Genomic DNA, 14,990 nt, shown 5'->3' with positions numbered 1-14,990 from the left:
GTAAATGTGGAGAAGTCCAAGAAGAAATGTGAAACATTATGAGCTCTGGGGAAACAACTCCCCCTGCTGGTCACAGTTTTAGTTGACATTTGCAGCTGGTAATTTTAGAAAGTACCTTTAAAGTTGTTGTGTTTTTTGTTGTTTGTTTTTTTTAAAGCATTCACTAAATTAACTGCCCAGAGGGGTTTCAGGATAGCTGTAGAGTGGTGAGACTTGCTTCTAGCAGGTTAGGTGCTGGTTATCTGGCAGGATGTGGTCTAATAAGAAGTGTTAGGAGGTAAAGGGATAACTGCTGTATCTGCTCAGGGGTTGCTGGACTGACACCTAAAAAAGAAATGGTAAATTTCTTCAGGCTGACCAGTTTCTGCATGCCTTAGTGTGTTAACACGGTGCAGGAGTGGCGAATGAAACCTGGGCTCTGCAGCTTGATGAATTTCCATTTCCTTTTTATTACTGTCAAAACGTCTATAAACAAGACACAAAAATGGGGGGGAAAAAAACAAAACAAAAAAAACATAACATTTAACATAAATTCCACAGCTCTTCTCAGTTCATTTTCCCTCTGACAGTTTCTTTTCTTGAAATTAACACTATTTAAAAAAAAAAAAAAAAAAGTCTTCTCAGCAGGAGGAAGGCCTCTTAGCATTTGGGCGATGGTGCACAGGCGCCTCTAACGGGATTCGAAGGTCCACAGGGACGAGCTTGTACTCCATATTTCTGTGTATGTGTGGATGAAACCTTTTTCCAGACTCCTTCCCGGGTTCTCAGTTTTCTCCCTCTTCATCCTTTTGTTTTTGTGGCTGTTAATGCTATGAAGCTGACCAACTTCTTCGCCATTCCACGAACTCGTCTAGAAGCACCGGCCCTGCAAAAAACAAATAAACCCGTAAATATAGACAAAGGTGCGCCTGCACATTATTACTGTTCAGTGAAGACATGAAGCCATTTTAAGGTTTAAAACTGAAATGCTTGTTTAACATTCTTTTGCAGTTATACATGTTGAAAAGTTTGCTTAAACAGCTGGCCATTTAAAAAACTTAGAAAATAAAAGAATCTTAAAATCAATACAAAAATGGAGGGAAGCTGGTGTAAATTTATTAACATCAGGACTGCTGTGGCATTTTGGACTACAAGTGATGGACAGATATTAGATTTCCTTTCACAGAAATGAGTGAGCCATCACGGAAGACCCCCCAGAATTATAACATGCTCATCCTTCTGTCCTAAGAGTGTGAACCGATCCAGATGTGTTCTTGTGTATTATGACAAACTGTGCGACAGCGGCCATTCCCAAACCAAAGCCCTGGATGGTCCAGGTGGGGCGATAACTGGCCAACACATCCTATTCCATGTTTGGACATTTCATACAGGTTTATATTCCCGCCTTGAAGCAGCTCTGTAAGAGAGGCCTGCACTATTTTCCTAGTACAAGTGGTACTCACAAGCTCCATCCTCATCGTAGTTACTGAGGTCTGGGTTGATGGTCCGGCTGAACTCCAGAACATTATACCACTGGTCTTTATTCAATCCCTTGTACTTGGACTGCTGTGGGAGACATTAATGGGAGGGAGACCGTGAGGAAACAACCCAGAGAGAGGAGTGAAGAGCTGTTTGAAGATGAGCTGATTTCACATCTCCTTTATCAGAGCAATGAGATTTACCTCCAGGAACTGGCTGAAGACTGGGAAGAGCGGCCATGACCTTCCCAGCAGCAGAGCCAGCATTAATTTTGCCGTGTCCATGTCCAAACTCCTCTGGTTCTTATCCTGAGGACAGAAGCAACTCAGTGAGTGAGCTCAGTAATAAGTGCAGCAGTTCATATCTCTTATGATCCCATGAATGCGCTGATGAGTGTTTCCCCCACAATCCCATTAGTCATAACAGTTAAACCTAACTGCACGGTTGCTGCACTGAAATTGAAAAGACACTCCCTCATTTATGGTTATTTAAAAAAAAAAAAAAAAAATCCAGCTGCATCAGCAGGGAGATTCACTGCATCAAGCTCCGAGTCAGAATTCAGAGACTTGATCTGAAAGCCTGTGTTGGTGAAGTTAAGCTTCATTTATGGTCACCACACCAAATCTTTTCAGAAGCTCAGAGTTTAAATGTAGCATCTGCCCCTCCCGGTTAAAACATGGTCACCCCATAGGGAACTATTTTGTGGTAATTTGGCGCTTTTAAATTATTATTTTTATTCCAACTTTTCCTCATAACAATCACAAAGTCAGGAGCACAAACACTGCAGACATATTACAAGATGATGCTCAAGGATTTTTACAGGCTTAACTTCCAAATAATAACAAAAAATAAATAGACTCACTCTGGCAAAGTCAAAGGCGTATCTGTAGATATTTTTAAAGGTCGCAGCATCGTTGAGCTCACTGCGCAGGTAATCAAGTTTACTTTGTAATCTCTCTGTGCAGTCACACCTGCATGTAGACGAAAACACATTTAAGCGTATTTGTAACCTCAACCACAAATAAACTGAAAGAATAAGATTTCTTACTGTAATATCGTCATTCCCCTGAGCCACTCGTCTTTTGTGAAGTACCCCATGTTTGCTGCTTCTAGATGCCACGCTAAAACTAACATGATAATCTGCAGGAAAGAAAGAGGAGATTCAAACAAGTGTAAGAAAGCTTGTTTCCTACCATCTTTATTTTTCACAGAAAAAAACATTTGTTGCTAAAATAAAGCTCCATAAAACATTCTCACATCATGAGTGCCTCACAGTCTCTTTTCTGAGTGTTACCCTATGACTCCTGATGGTCAGGAGTTCATCAGGTAAGGGACATGCAGAGTGACTAAGAGTCAAGCTGCTGACTTACATTCTCTGGTTCCACGCCGATGTCCTCACAGAACTTCTCCATGGCCTCTGGGCCGAACACCTTGTCGGGGGCAGCGTACTTGTGGAACCAGGCCAGGCACTTCTTACTGGAAAAGGGCTTGTCAGTGTTGATTGACCTCGGACCGCGGATCAGAGGTCGGGTAAAACTTCAGCACAGACCAAACATTTTAAAGATAAATGTGCAGCCATAACTTCAGGAGGTTGTTACATGGCAGCTATACAACAGCTGGACTACAGTCAAAGCAAAAATACAACAAAGGATTTCACCCTGTGAGAGCTGGGATAGGCTCCAGCACCCCTGACTCTGAACAGGGTAAAGTGGCTCAGAAAACAGCCTGTCAGTATTTCCTGCAGATTAATGGCAGCGCGGTGGCTCAGTGGTTACCACAGCTGCCTCACAGCTGGATGTTCTCCAAGAACATTGGTGTATCCAGTCAGCCAGCCAGTTTAGAATCAACTGCTACCAAGTCAGATCAGATGCTGCTGTATGCAAATGGCTCGGGTGATTATTCACATGAGACTCAAACTGTCACCATATTTCATTAAAAACCTGAAATTAAGTCTGCACGGACATTTATGATGTACAGAGCTGAGGCACTGATGGATTATCCACCTCATTTATATCCAAGAATAAAGCAAAGGTACCTAATAAAGTGGCACTTTAGATACTCTCCTACAGTCCTGAAGACTGAGGCAGTGCTGATTAAGATGACAAGTATGTGCTGAGTGCCTCGATTAGTAAGGAGCATAACTCACAACATGTGTGAAGATATGCGTTTTGGCTACATCCTCACTGTGACTGCAGCATGAGCATTCATCTACACTCTTAATACACAATGAAGAAGAAGAGGAGAAGGTGAAGGGCTCAGAAAGCCTACACCCGGCTGAGAGAGCATCGATCTCACAAGGTAATCAATAAAGGTTCAAGAAGCACATAGGATGGATAGAAGACAAAGGTTAGCGGTGCAGACACAGGACACCCTCAGTGTGAGCAGATAGATCTGTTTACCTCGTAATTTTACAGTTCTGCTCATGATCATCTGCATCAGGCAGCTTCCTCTTCTTCACAGGCATCACGGCACCTTTACTGGGCTTCACTAGCTGGGCTACATTTACAGAGCAAAGACAACAGTCAAACATCCGTTTGACCCTGGAGTGACTGAGCCATCTTAGCAGCTACAACAACTCAAGTACATTTACAGAAATGCTTTACTTTGTATGCTTCATACCCAAAACATTTCCTCCATCTATGATGGGTATTCTAACATTCAAAACATTCAAAACACTTTGATTACTGAATTATCTGAAAGGGTAACTGTTGAAATGAGACGGCCAATTATGGAACAAGTATTGGAGGAGCACTGACGCAGTGTAACAATCAGTTAATCTAATCTTGGGTCAAAAATCTGGACTTTTAAGTTCTGTGTTCTTTCATTAGTTTAACGTCAGTAGCAAATCAGTACATCTTTGGGCTTTAAGCAGCTGCCTTCTGCAGCGGTAGGTGTGAAAAAATTTAATAAAAATCAACGCCTGTGTTTTTTAAAAACATACTTCTATTTCTACACATCTTTCTATTACCCTTCCCTGTTAAAATAGAAGTAAACTGAAATTCATGGTGTGAAACGTTTTTATGATTAAAAAAATAAATAAAAAAATAACAGCACACAGATATATATGAGATGTGTGAGAGGTTGTACCTGTATACTTCTGCCTGCCTTGTCCATTCAAATCTAAGCAATGCTGGAATAAAACAGAAAACTGGTTTAAAAAAAAAAAAAAAAAAGTCTGCACAGCACCCGATAGGCTGATGGATGCTGTACGCTAAAGTCCAGCAGTATTATCACTGTAAACGTGCCGGACTACACCGGCGTTGTCTGCTACACACAAATCAACACAAAAACTCACAAGCTTGTCCAGCGTTTCTGACAGCGTGCTGATGTTTGCCAGGACTTTTCCTACGAGAAAGCACACAAGCACTGACTCAGCATCATTCAGGGAATGTCAGCCAAGGAAGACCGAAGGCATCAGCCAAAACACATGCGAGGCATTACTAACACCACCATCACTTTGAAACCAAGAGGAAAAATCTGATCATAGGTCAAAGACCTCAGATGAGATCCAAATTTTTTTTATAGTTTCTGTAAACCAGAACGGTTTAGGGTAAATATCTGATACTGTGACTATGAATGGAGTCTCAGGAGCGCAGCTCAGGTTCATTCAGAATGATAGATGCTTGAAGTCTCTAAAATATTTGGATTTGTGTGGTGTTCTCTCATTCTGCTAATATGAATTTGAGTCATTTTCAAGATATTTATGAAATTATCAAAATAACAACACTAGAATTATTATTATTAATTTTTTTTTTTTTTTTTTTACAACTACTTTCAAGATTTAAATGAAGATTGAAGAAAATTTATTTAACACTGGCATGACGTGAGTACTTTGTATCAGCAGATTTCCAAAGCCAAGGCATTCGGATCATATCTGTGCGTCGTTGTTAATTGAAGTTTCATTGCAGCTGCCCTCCTGGCCTTACGGTCAACTGAACGTTCAGAAATTCAAGGAAAGAACCGATTTCTGCCTTTAGAGCTGTGATTTTAAGCCTTTGTGCCAAAGCAAAACAAACAGCAAACCAAAAATTAAGACTTGGCTGTCTTCATATGTGCAGAATGCCATGTCATACTCTCTCATTTCAAATATCATCACTTCTTTTGATTGCAATGTTAGCTGATTTTAAGAACAATGAGCACCACTAAAGTATGACTTGCATCAATCCTCTTATCACACAAGAACACATACATTGTATGGTCAAAAATATGGGGACACAGTCTTAGTCTTTGAATTCAGGTGTTTTTAGTTCCATAGCCACAGGTGTATAAAATCAAGCACCCAGCCATGCAGTCAGCCTTTAGAATGACTTGTGAAAGAATGGGTCGTTCTAAAGAATTAACAGAAATTGAGTACTACTGAAACAGGATGCCACTGTTGCAACAGGTCAGTGGGTGAAATTTCTTCCCTTTTAGATATTCTGCAGTCAGCTGTATTATTGTAAAGTGGACGTGTTCAGGAATCATTAATCCAAAGTGGTAGATCATGTAAAGTTAGAGTGCGATCGCTGCGTGCTGAGGTGTAAAGCACATATGTTCTGCTGACTCAGTAACTGCAGACCTCAAAACCTCTGACATTAAGATCAGCATGTAAACTGTACACTGGGAGCTTCATGACATGGGTTTCTATGGCAGAGCAGCTCCTGTGGGTGTATTATGTGGGCAGCCTAGAAATTTTGTTTATGTAGTGTAGATTCCTGCTGCCTCTGGTTCAGACGCAGCTCTCTTCTACCCTTTTAAAGCAGGTGAAGTCTCTCTATAAAAGGATGTTTAGTTTCCAAGGCCCTCATTAGCTCACTATATTAGCATTAACAGATTAACTCGGGCTGAAGGCTGCTGACATCACAAGTCCAGCTGCTCAATTATATCTCCTCACTATCAATCAGGCCAATGAGGTCAACTGAAATGACATTTAGTACTTTGTGCAGTTACAATGTTTCGTTGATGCAAAAATCTCAGGGGACACCTTGACTTGTCTCAGGGCAGCACTGAGGAACCACAGCCTTTAAGTATAGGACCCATTGGAAGTTTAGGATCATATGTAGACATGATCCCATGTTGACATGATCCCAGACACATACACAACAATGAATTCTGTGACTTTACTCCCCATTAGGATCATTCAAGTGATTCCTGGAGATGTGTGGAGAGGCAGAGTGTGCCATCGCAGCAGCTGTCACAAGTACGATTCATAAATGCACAAAATTCACTTGAGTACTGTTAAAATGAATGGTGACGCCATTGTTGGAGATTGAAATGGGCCAGTTCGGAAACACTGTTTTTGTTCGGTTCGGCCTGCATAGCTGGTTAAAAGGAAGGAGCAAACAGGGACTGCCTCATCACACTAAATTTCCGTTTTCGTGTTCAGACTTGATATAAAAGCTCACCAGAAAAACGAGGACACTGCTCGGAAGAAAACAGGCGTTGTCACGTTTGCATTTCAACAAAAACCACCAAACGTAACTGTCGCGCAGCTGCAGTGTCTGCGACGTTAAACGCGAACTTTTTCCAGCGTTTGAACTGTTAAAAATAAACATGGTAACGACAGCACTGCTGCAGAAGCAGTTTAAAAAGCTCTGTGGGAAACACACGTCACCATTCCTCCACCACACACACCTAAAGCACAAGACACAGGTACATATTGAATAAAAAGTCTGTTAAGGGTCTGGACTCTGTTAAACTTTAAACTTTGGGCTAAAATCCAAACTGCTGCGGGTCTCCGCCTTTGATGCTAACGTTAGCTAACCAGGCTAGAATGACTAATAGACTTCGTGCCAGGATGTCGCATTTTGTCGCCACTTAAATGTTACAAAAACATGATTCGTATTACAAATTCCACATTTATCTCCTTCATTTTCTTCAGAGAGTCAGACTTGACTCACAGGGAACCTCTTTTGTTTGCTAGCTAACATTAGTGGCGCACCGCGGGTTTCAGAGCTGCTCTGCTAACGTCTGCTAATGTGTCCAAACACGCATCAAAAGTCTTTAAATCACTCGCATCATAATTAGACGCAAATATAAGACAGATGCCTGGGGCAACACCTGGTAATTGATAGGGCACTGTTTTAAACACTTACCACTTTCAGTCACACTCAGACTACTGTCTCAGTTCCACCTGCTTCTCTTATGCCGGAGTTTTGGCTGGAGCCGGCGTTTCCGCGAGAGTGGACGATACCACCGCTTTATGGGGGTGCAAAACGAAATTAGCGTTCCCCTCTTCAGAGAAATGTGCGCGAACGCTCTTTTTTAAGAATGGATGTTTATAAAACACGACATTTAACCTCATTTACAAGAAGGATATATGGTCTTAGGCAACAGTTATCCAAACGACAACATCTGATGGTTGTAATGTACACCCCGAAGAGCCGAATATATAGTTTTAGTTCTTAAAGAAATAGTCCCTTATTTTTGGCTCACATGCTCACATGTACTCATGTCCATGCATCCATTCATCCCAGCTGTCATAGGGCGAGAGGCAGGGTGTAATAAAGTTTAAAATATTTTTAACATTTATACAAAACTGTAAAATCTCTGTCAGCTATTTTTCTAAAATAGAGTTTCCTCTGAACTTTTTATTTAATTTTAGCTGTTCACAGTTCAAAAACTCGTCCATCACTCTGAGTTAACGACAAGGAAGGTTATCCTAGTTAACTAAAACGAAACATTGAGGTAGGTTAATTCTAGTGAAATTACAAATAAAAAAGTAAAATGAAAAAAAAAATCTCTGTCATGGACAGTGCACAGGAGATGTGGAGAGGAGATGCAGGCTAGATGCACTGGGTGTAGACGGGTGTCAGGGGTGACGTGATTTATGACAGAAAGGTAGTGATAGCGAGAGTAAAAGAGAAGCTCTCATAACCTGCTGTGATGTATGGTTTGGAGACAGGAGGTGAGGCCAAAGACAGAGGAGTTGATGTTTGTTGGGAGTGAGCAGGATGGACAGGATAGAGGCAGCTGATCCACAGATAATCCTGCAGTGAGAGCTTGTCCTTTAATAACACAATTTATCTGCAAAATAACAAGTTTAAAAATAAATGTTATGGATAAAAAGTATAATCTACGTGCAAAATATAGTTTAGTAGAAACATATGCATATAACAGGTGTCATTATATGACCCCCTGCTGGTCTCTAGTCTTTGTTTTTAAAGGTTTAGTAAGCAAAAGACCATTTGACCTGAGACTTGTGTAGTGTTTATTAACTCAGAGTTAGTGTTTATACTGAGGGTTGTTGGAACATTAATAAACCCAGTGTTCCTGTAACTGTGTGGTGTATGGAGCACATGATTGTGGCCCATACACCATCTCTTAAAATGTAAATATTCAGCATAAATTCTCATAGATTTATTTAAAAAAAAAACTTAAATAAAAAAATCGAGGTCATTCACTGTGACATTGCATTTGTTTATTTACCATTTTCTTAATTAACTTAATATGAAGTAAGATTAGATTAGATGAAACTTTATTAATCCCTCGGGTGGGTTCCTCCAGGAAATTCAGGAAATTGAACTGCAGAATAAGTCTGCAAACTACATCAAGTCCTTGTAATTTATCTTCTTGATAAATAAACACCCGAGTATAACCCACTCGTGTTAAATTGAGGTCATTTGGGTTGTTTTTTTTGAAGCAATAAGCTCAAGTAATTTCTTTAAATGCATTAAATTTTACAGCAACTGGAAGTAGGAAGAAAACATTTGTCTTTATTTTGCCAGTAAATAAATTGTTCAACTTTAAAAAAAAATATTTAAAACAAGCAAAAACAAAGCAGTACTCAAAAGAAGCACTCTCATCCCACTTTGATTTTTTTCTTTTATTGCCAACACACACTTTTAAAGTCCTTCCTTGATGTCATAGCAAACATTCAGCTGGTTTTCAGGCTGTGGCTGATTGTGTTTAGTTCAAGTGTTGTCGTCACACAAGGCTACAGTAAAATCTGACTTCTGTGCAGTGCAGGCCGGGTTTTCACATGAGACAACCAAAAGAAAAAGAAAAGAATCACTCAGTCTTTTAACTTCAGCTGTGGTTAATCCAAATGTTTCAAACGAGAGTAAAATGCAAAAATCAGACAATATATCTTTAAAAAAGGGGAGGGGCATAAAATGAGATCACACAGGTGGTGACACCCTTGTTTTTAGTTGGAAAAAGAAATTTTACATTGAGAAAAACTTTGAAACTCTGCTCACACATCCTTTCACAGTGGTGAAAGCTTCCTCATATTTACTTTTTAAACCCTCATTTTCTTTGGGAATCATGTCATTAATACATTTAACGAGCTGTGGGGTGTTTCTGCAGTTGGGTTTGACTTTTGTGGAACATGTTGCTGAAATAAAATCTAAGGTTTATTAAAAAAGATTTGATATGTTGTCTTTGTATTGTTTTTGTTTAAATAAAGATACAAACTGAAATGATGGGATTCTCTTTATTTAAATTTCACATTCTGAACAGCTTGTTTTTGGAGAGAGTGAATTAGCTTTGGAAGTTACGGAAGTTTAAAGGCGTCCACTTATGCTTATTTCCATATTTTGATGATTGGGTTCTGATAGAGTAGCTTTGCATGACTCGAAGATCGAAATCATTATTTTTTTTTCGTTCAGTCTTTCCCTTCATACTCAAAACAATCTGCTTCCATCCAATTTTTATGACCTCAACTAAATACTTATATTTACTGCTGTGTTTTTTTTTTTATCTTAAAAATGTTTCCCCAACAATTTGTCAGTTTCCTTTCATACAACTTTTCATAGTTTTCTGTAAGATAATCTGCCCACCTGTGTGGTAAAGATCATGGAAAGTTGTGAGGAAATATATTTATGTTTTTAGACATTACGGGTAAATTCCCATTTCTAATCCCTGTGTTGTGCTTAAAAGTGGGAATGAATCATTGTGATGTTTTGTAGTGAACCATGGCTAACACAGCTATAATGCAAAGATTTACTGCTGCAGAAGCCCTGAGACAGACATTTAATGCCCAAACTGACAGCTCAGCTGATGTAGGAATGAGTCCAGTCGACTCCTTTTTGCACAAAAATGATCAAAAACTAATGAATAAACAAATGACTAAGAATATTATAAAATGTCTGTGTAGGTTCCCAGTTATCCAGGTCATGGTACTCTAAGGAGCTTGGATTTTGTTTTAATTTTCTTGAAGATGTTCCACCCCTCATCAGAGAAGCTTCTTCAGTTCTAAGACATATCTTAGAATACGTCATAGATAGGGAAACAGTATAGGTACGATAAACACAGACAGAGCCATTTAAAACAAGTGTCCATTTCATGAGTTTCTATTATAATATCTGGTACTGATGCAAAGTTTATAGTCTCCTAAAAGATCAGGAGAGAAACCTTAAGCTAAATAATGGGGTCATAAATGACACTACTCTGTCATTTTAGCCAGTAAAATAGCTTCTAACAGTACATGTATATGACATACAGTGAGAAGAATAAAAGGTTCCCTTTATTGAAGACTGACAGCTTGTGAAATGATGCAGTGAAACTGAAAAACCTCTGAAGAAATTCAAGTTTGTCAGCCTGTATAAACAATTCAAGTGAGGCTCGGGTTCAGCCAGTAGTCTGACAGGCAACAGGTATGCTTACCCTCTGAGTTCAGTCTGTTTACATGGTAATAGTTGAAAACTAGCACTTAATACAAAGCAGAGCTGAAGCTGATGGAAATTCAGTTAAACTGGAGGTGTTCAGTTCTACATAACTGACATATTAAACAAAAAGCATTAAAGTGATTAGAAAACGAATTCTAAATTTCTCAAAGTGTGGCCACACAGGGAAGGATGCCTTAACTTTCTTTGAATTCAAACCCAAAGTTGTCAAGTAAGCAAAGAGTGAGTGAGACTGAGCTCGTCTGTTGTTGTTACTATAGCAGCAAACCTTGCAAACATTAACAAATAAAGCTGATGTCAAAAATTAACAGGACAAAAACCCACAAACACCAAAAAGGATTTGTACAATTTTCTGTGAGGGCTGAATAGAAAGGACATCAGAGTTACAGTAACCCACCCTCTGGAAGCCACAAATACATCTGACGGATTGGTTGTTGCACATACCTCTCATTATGAGTTAAAACTTATAAACTTCAGAACAAGTGAGAAGATTACAAACATCATCTGGATTCATGAATGCCTGAGCTAAATTTAGAAGATTTAGATTTGTATGTCAGGAAGTAGAGCAGGTCATCTTATAATTGTAAAGTTGTTGGTTCCCTGGCTGCTCCAGTCTAGATACCAAATATCCTTGGGCAGGATACCAACCCCAAGCTACTCTCCAATACATCCATGGGATGATGAATGAAAACTATGCTTAAGAAAGCACAGAATAAAAGTGCTTATATGAATGAATCAAGCTGGGGTCACAGGATAGAGCATTTATGTGCGTTACCCTGTGACCCTGACAAGGATAAACAGAAGAAAATGGATGGATGGTTGTTATTTCAGTCTTAAACTTTGAAGACAACCACTAGCCCGGCTATGAGCTCAGCATCAGTAGGATAATTTCTATCAACAGTGAGGTGAAGTCTGAGAAAAACAAAAGAGAAAAAAATAATTAAATGGCAGATTCAAAGCTGAAAGTTTTGTTTCAGTGCCTGAAATATTTTTGGAGATTTGTAAGTACAAATCCAGCTTTGTACCTTGATGCCCTTCTGTAATCTCACTGGTGACATTTCCCCCCTCCAACTACAGATTACTGACAGATTAACAAACTTGAATTTCTTAGTTTTTCACAAGTTATCATTTCTGAGTACCAACCATCAAAAAAATGATTTTCAGACCAAGTTTCTGTGATTGTTGGAACTTCTTCAATCAAAACAACACAGTACACCTTGAGGCCAGAAGTTAAAACTCAACCAGAAAAAGATGCTTATCAGAAACAATAAACAAAGGAAGGACCCACCCCAAAAATATTTAGTGTGCTGGGTCCAGTTATTGATCCATTTCATCCAGTTAGCTGTATGTGCATTTGAGGATTTATGCCTATAAATAAACCCAGCTAGTGATGTCACCTATGACTGTGGATCTGAAACTGAATAAATCTGAAACAGCAGTTTAAAAACAAAAAAAGGAGATTGAGTATTGGTGGGTTGCAAAGCAGGTTGCAGATAACCTGTAAGCAGGGTAAAGCAGCTTAACACATGCACAGTACGAGACACACAGATTAGATTCTCAGAGGTTTTAACTATCCTAAGAGACGGGGATCATGCATGCTGACCTGATAGTCGTGGAGCAATTCTTCTTTTTTAGATCTTTATAGGCAAACCAAACCTCTAAAACCACCGGAACAAGCGGAATAAGAGGTTAGATGGTGCACCATATTTGGGATTTTGTGCCAGTTCTGCTGTACGTCTCTGTGCTTTGTGTGACAGATTACTGCAGGTTTAACTGTTTAACTCCTCAACTCTGACAGAAAATAAGAATAAAGCAGCCCAGCACTGACACTTAAGAGTTTTGGGATAGATTTTTCTCTTCAGAAAACCAGAGGAGGAAACCCCCTACTGACTAACACAGAGACAGATGAGACTGAATATAATTAAATGAGTGTTTTTCCTCACAGATCACACAAAGAAAGAACTCATTAAAGTCCCTCAGTGTCCTCAAATGTGTTTAAAAATACAACAGGGTATCATCTGCAAAAAACAAACAAAAAACAACAACTAAGTGAGCCAGGCCTGTGCATAGAGAATAAAACTGCATATAATGCGACTGACATGTGCAGTTAGTTTCATCTCAGGTGAAACCTGAGGCAGACGGCCTCACTGCATTCAGAAGAGTTCACAATAATCCGAAAACTCCAGCGTTTTTTAAAATGGTTTTTTTTGCACGTCAGTGTGTAAAATGGATTATTCTCAACATCAATGTGTCGCAGTAACAAACTTAAAAGCGGCTTCAGCATTTTGACAAAATTGCAGATAAATCTTTATGTGGAAAGTGAAATAAATTAGACTAACAGTTTTTTTTTTTGCAGGCTAAAACAGAGGAGAGAGCGTCAGTAAGTCAGTACTGTTTAAGTCAGTACTGCAACGGCAACAGACGTGTTTGCAAAAACAAGGCAAGAAAAAAAAAATGGACAAAAAGTAACATTCCTCATAAATACAGAATAAATATTAAAAAACAAACAAACAAAAAACAACCCCACACATTCACAGTCGTCTTTCTTTTTCCTCACTGCTCATAGGATTTGATTCTCAGTTCAACAAGAGCAAAAAGATTCCCAGTGCAACTGATAAAAATCAGCCACGTTTTTTTAATATGAAGGGATCACCTCTGGAAGGTGAGCTTGGCATCAAAACATAGCTAAAAATGAAACCTTTTCATGCCATAGCATGGTCTGATCCTCCACCTATCCCTCATGGTGAGATGACTACTGAAGGTTTACCCAAAACGCACTTTTTCTCCAGGATACCAAAACCTGGTTCTGTTACTCAGAATTATAGACATTAAAATGCAGAGGAGTAATTTCACTGCGGGGACTAACACATTATTTACATTATTATAATTCCGTGTCCAAAAATCATGGAAAAAACTAAAACTCTGTTAAGGTGATGACACGTGGAGTGAAGTTAATCTGGAGTTATGAGGGCTGAAAAATGCTGGAAATTAATAAATTAAAAAGTTCAATCTTCCACTCAACCCTGTGTACTTTAAGGGTCTGCAACTCACCCCTAAGTGAGTTGCAGACATAGTGTGATGTAAAGTTTGACACGTCTTCATTAAATTCCCTAAAGTAATTTTACAGAAACAACATCTGCTGATTGTGAGGGGTGGGGGGCACTGATTGGTTCTCCATATTTACCTCAGCAGCTTTTTATTCTCTATAATTCACTGCAGCTGATCTCGCATTCACTGACCGGTCAGCTGACAAAATACATTTTCACACTCATTTTGAAGATGTTGCAGAGGCTACAGCACCAAATGACAATCAGGTGAGAAAGAGCAGAAGAAGAACTCGTTACTTTTAGAGGGTTGTTTCCCGTTTAGTGGAATTTTTGGTGCCCTGCACCAATCAGACACTGGATTATTGTTTATCCTCAACACATTTCCTCGATTTAAGTTGGCCTTATGTGAGTATAAGCTTATCAAATGTTTATAGATTGTATGGAAAATGCTAAGATTTTGGTTAAATATGATAAAACAGCCTCTGTGCCTTTACTGTATGTAACATGGTGTTTACTGCAGTGCGCGGTCACCTCCCAAAGGTCGCTGAATTCTTTAACATAGGGAAATAGCACATTAGCCTGAACAGGAAGTTCATAGTTGTCTTTTTTCTTTAAGGTGTCGTCCTGTGCCAGATTTATGATAAGTATATAAAGTGTAATGGATCTGCTGTACAGCACATCTGCATATTTTCCTTTGCAATTTTACAACTTTCATCTCTAAAAATTGTTTTGGTTCGACCCCTGACACATCCTGTGATTTTGTTTTATTTAATTCCCCCTAAACGTTTGGAGCTTCACTGTGTGGTGGCAGGTGTTTCTAGGTCCTCATTATGGTAATAAAAAGGGAAACATTTTCACTTTTTCATCATTTACTCCAACT

The 14,990-nt window shown here is 39.1% G+C and overlaps 1 protein-coding gene across 2 annotated transcripts; it reads right to left on the bottom strand.

Annotated features, from left to right (window-relative positions):
• Positions 1 to 429: 429 nt before the first annotated feature.
• On the bottom strand, positions 430 to 7,623 carry LOC113036746 (DCN1-like protein 5). Of its 2 annotated transcripts, none has more exons than XM_026193200.1 (10): positions 7,533 to 7,623; positions 4,754 to 4,803; positions 4,546 to 4,588; positions 3,858 to 3,954; positions 2,829 to 2,994; positions 2,507 to 2,598; positions 2,321 to 2,429; positions 1,662 to 1,766; positions 1,443 to 1,545; positions 430 to 865 (listed from the first exon to the last, which is right to left on the bottom strand). In XM_026193200.1, exons 4-10 carry the CDS (start codon positions 3,920 to 3,922, stop codon positions 810 to 812), a joined length of 696 nt encoding a protein of 231 aa, XP_026048985.1. In that variant the 5' UTR covers positions 3,923 to 3,954; positions 4,546 to 4,588; positions 4,754 to 4,803; positions 7,533 to 7,623; the 3' UTR covers positions 430 to 809. The 2 variants fall into 2 exon arrangements, with proteins under 2 accessions (XP_026048985.1, XP_026048986.1); XM_026193201.1 differs by having other exon boundaries at positions 2,829 to 2,934; positions 7,533 to 7,622.
• Positions 7,624 to 14,990: the final 7,367 nt, after the last annotated feature.

This window comes from Astatotilapia calliptera, chromosome 14 (genome assembly GCF_900246225.1).
Source record: "Astatotilapia calliptera chromosome 14, fAstCal1.2, whole genome shotgun sequence".
Lineage (NCBI taxonomy): Eukaryota > Metazoa > Chordata > Actinopteri > Cichliformes > Cichlidae > Astatotilapia > Astatotilapia calliptera.
Note: the sequence above shows the minus strand (reverse complement) of the source record. Positions and strands in the feature narration are given on the sequence as shown.

Coding starts and splice junctions, on each gene's coding strand:
- LOC113036746 (XM_026193200.1), bottom strand. CDS start 3,922: ATGCCTGTGAAGAAGAGGAAGCTGCCTGATGCAGATGATCATGAGCAG. Junction 1,546..1,661: donor TCTTCAGCCAGTTCCTGGAG/GTAAATCTCATT, acceptor TGTCTCCCACAG/CAGTCCAAGTACAAGGGATT. Junction 866..1,442: donor CTACGATGAGGATGGAGCTT/GTGAGTACCACT, acceptor TGTTTTTTGCAG/GGCCGGTGCTTCTAGACGAG.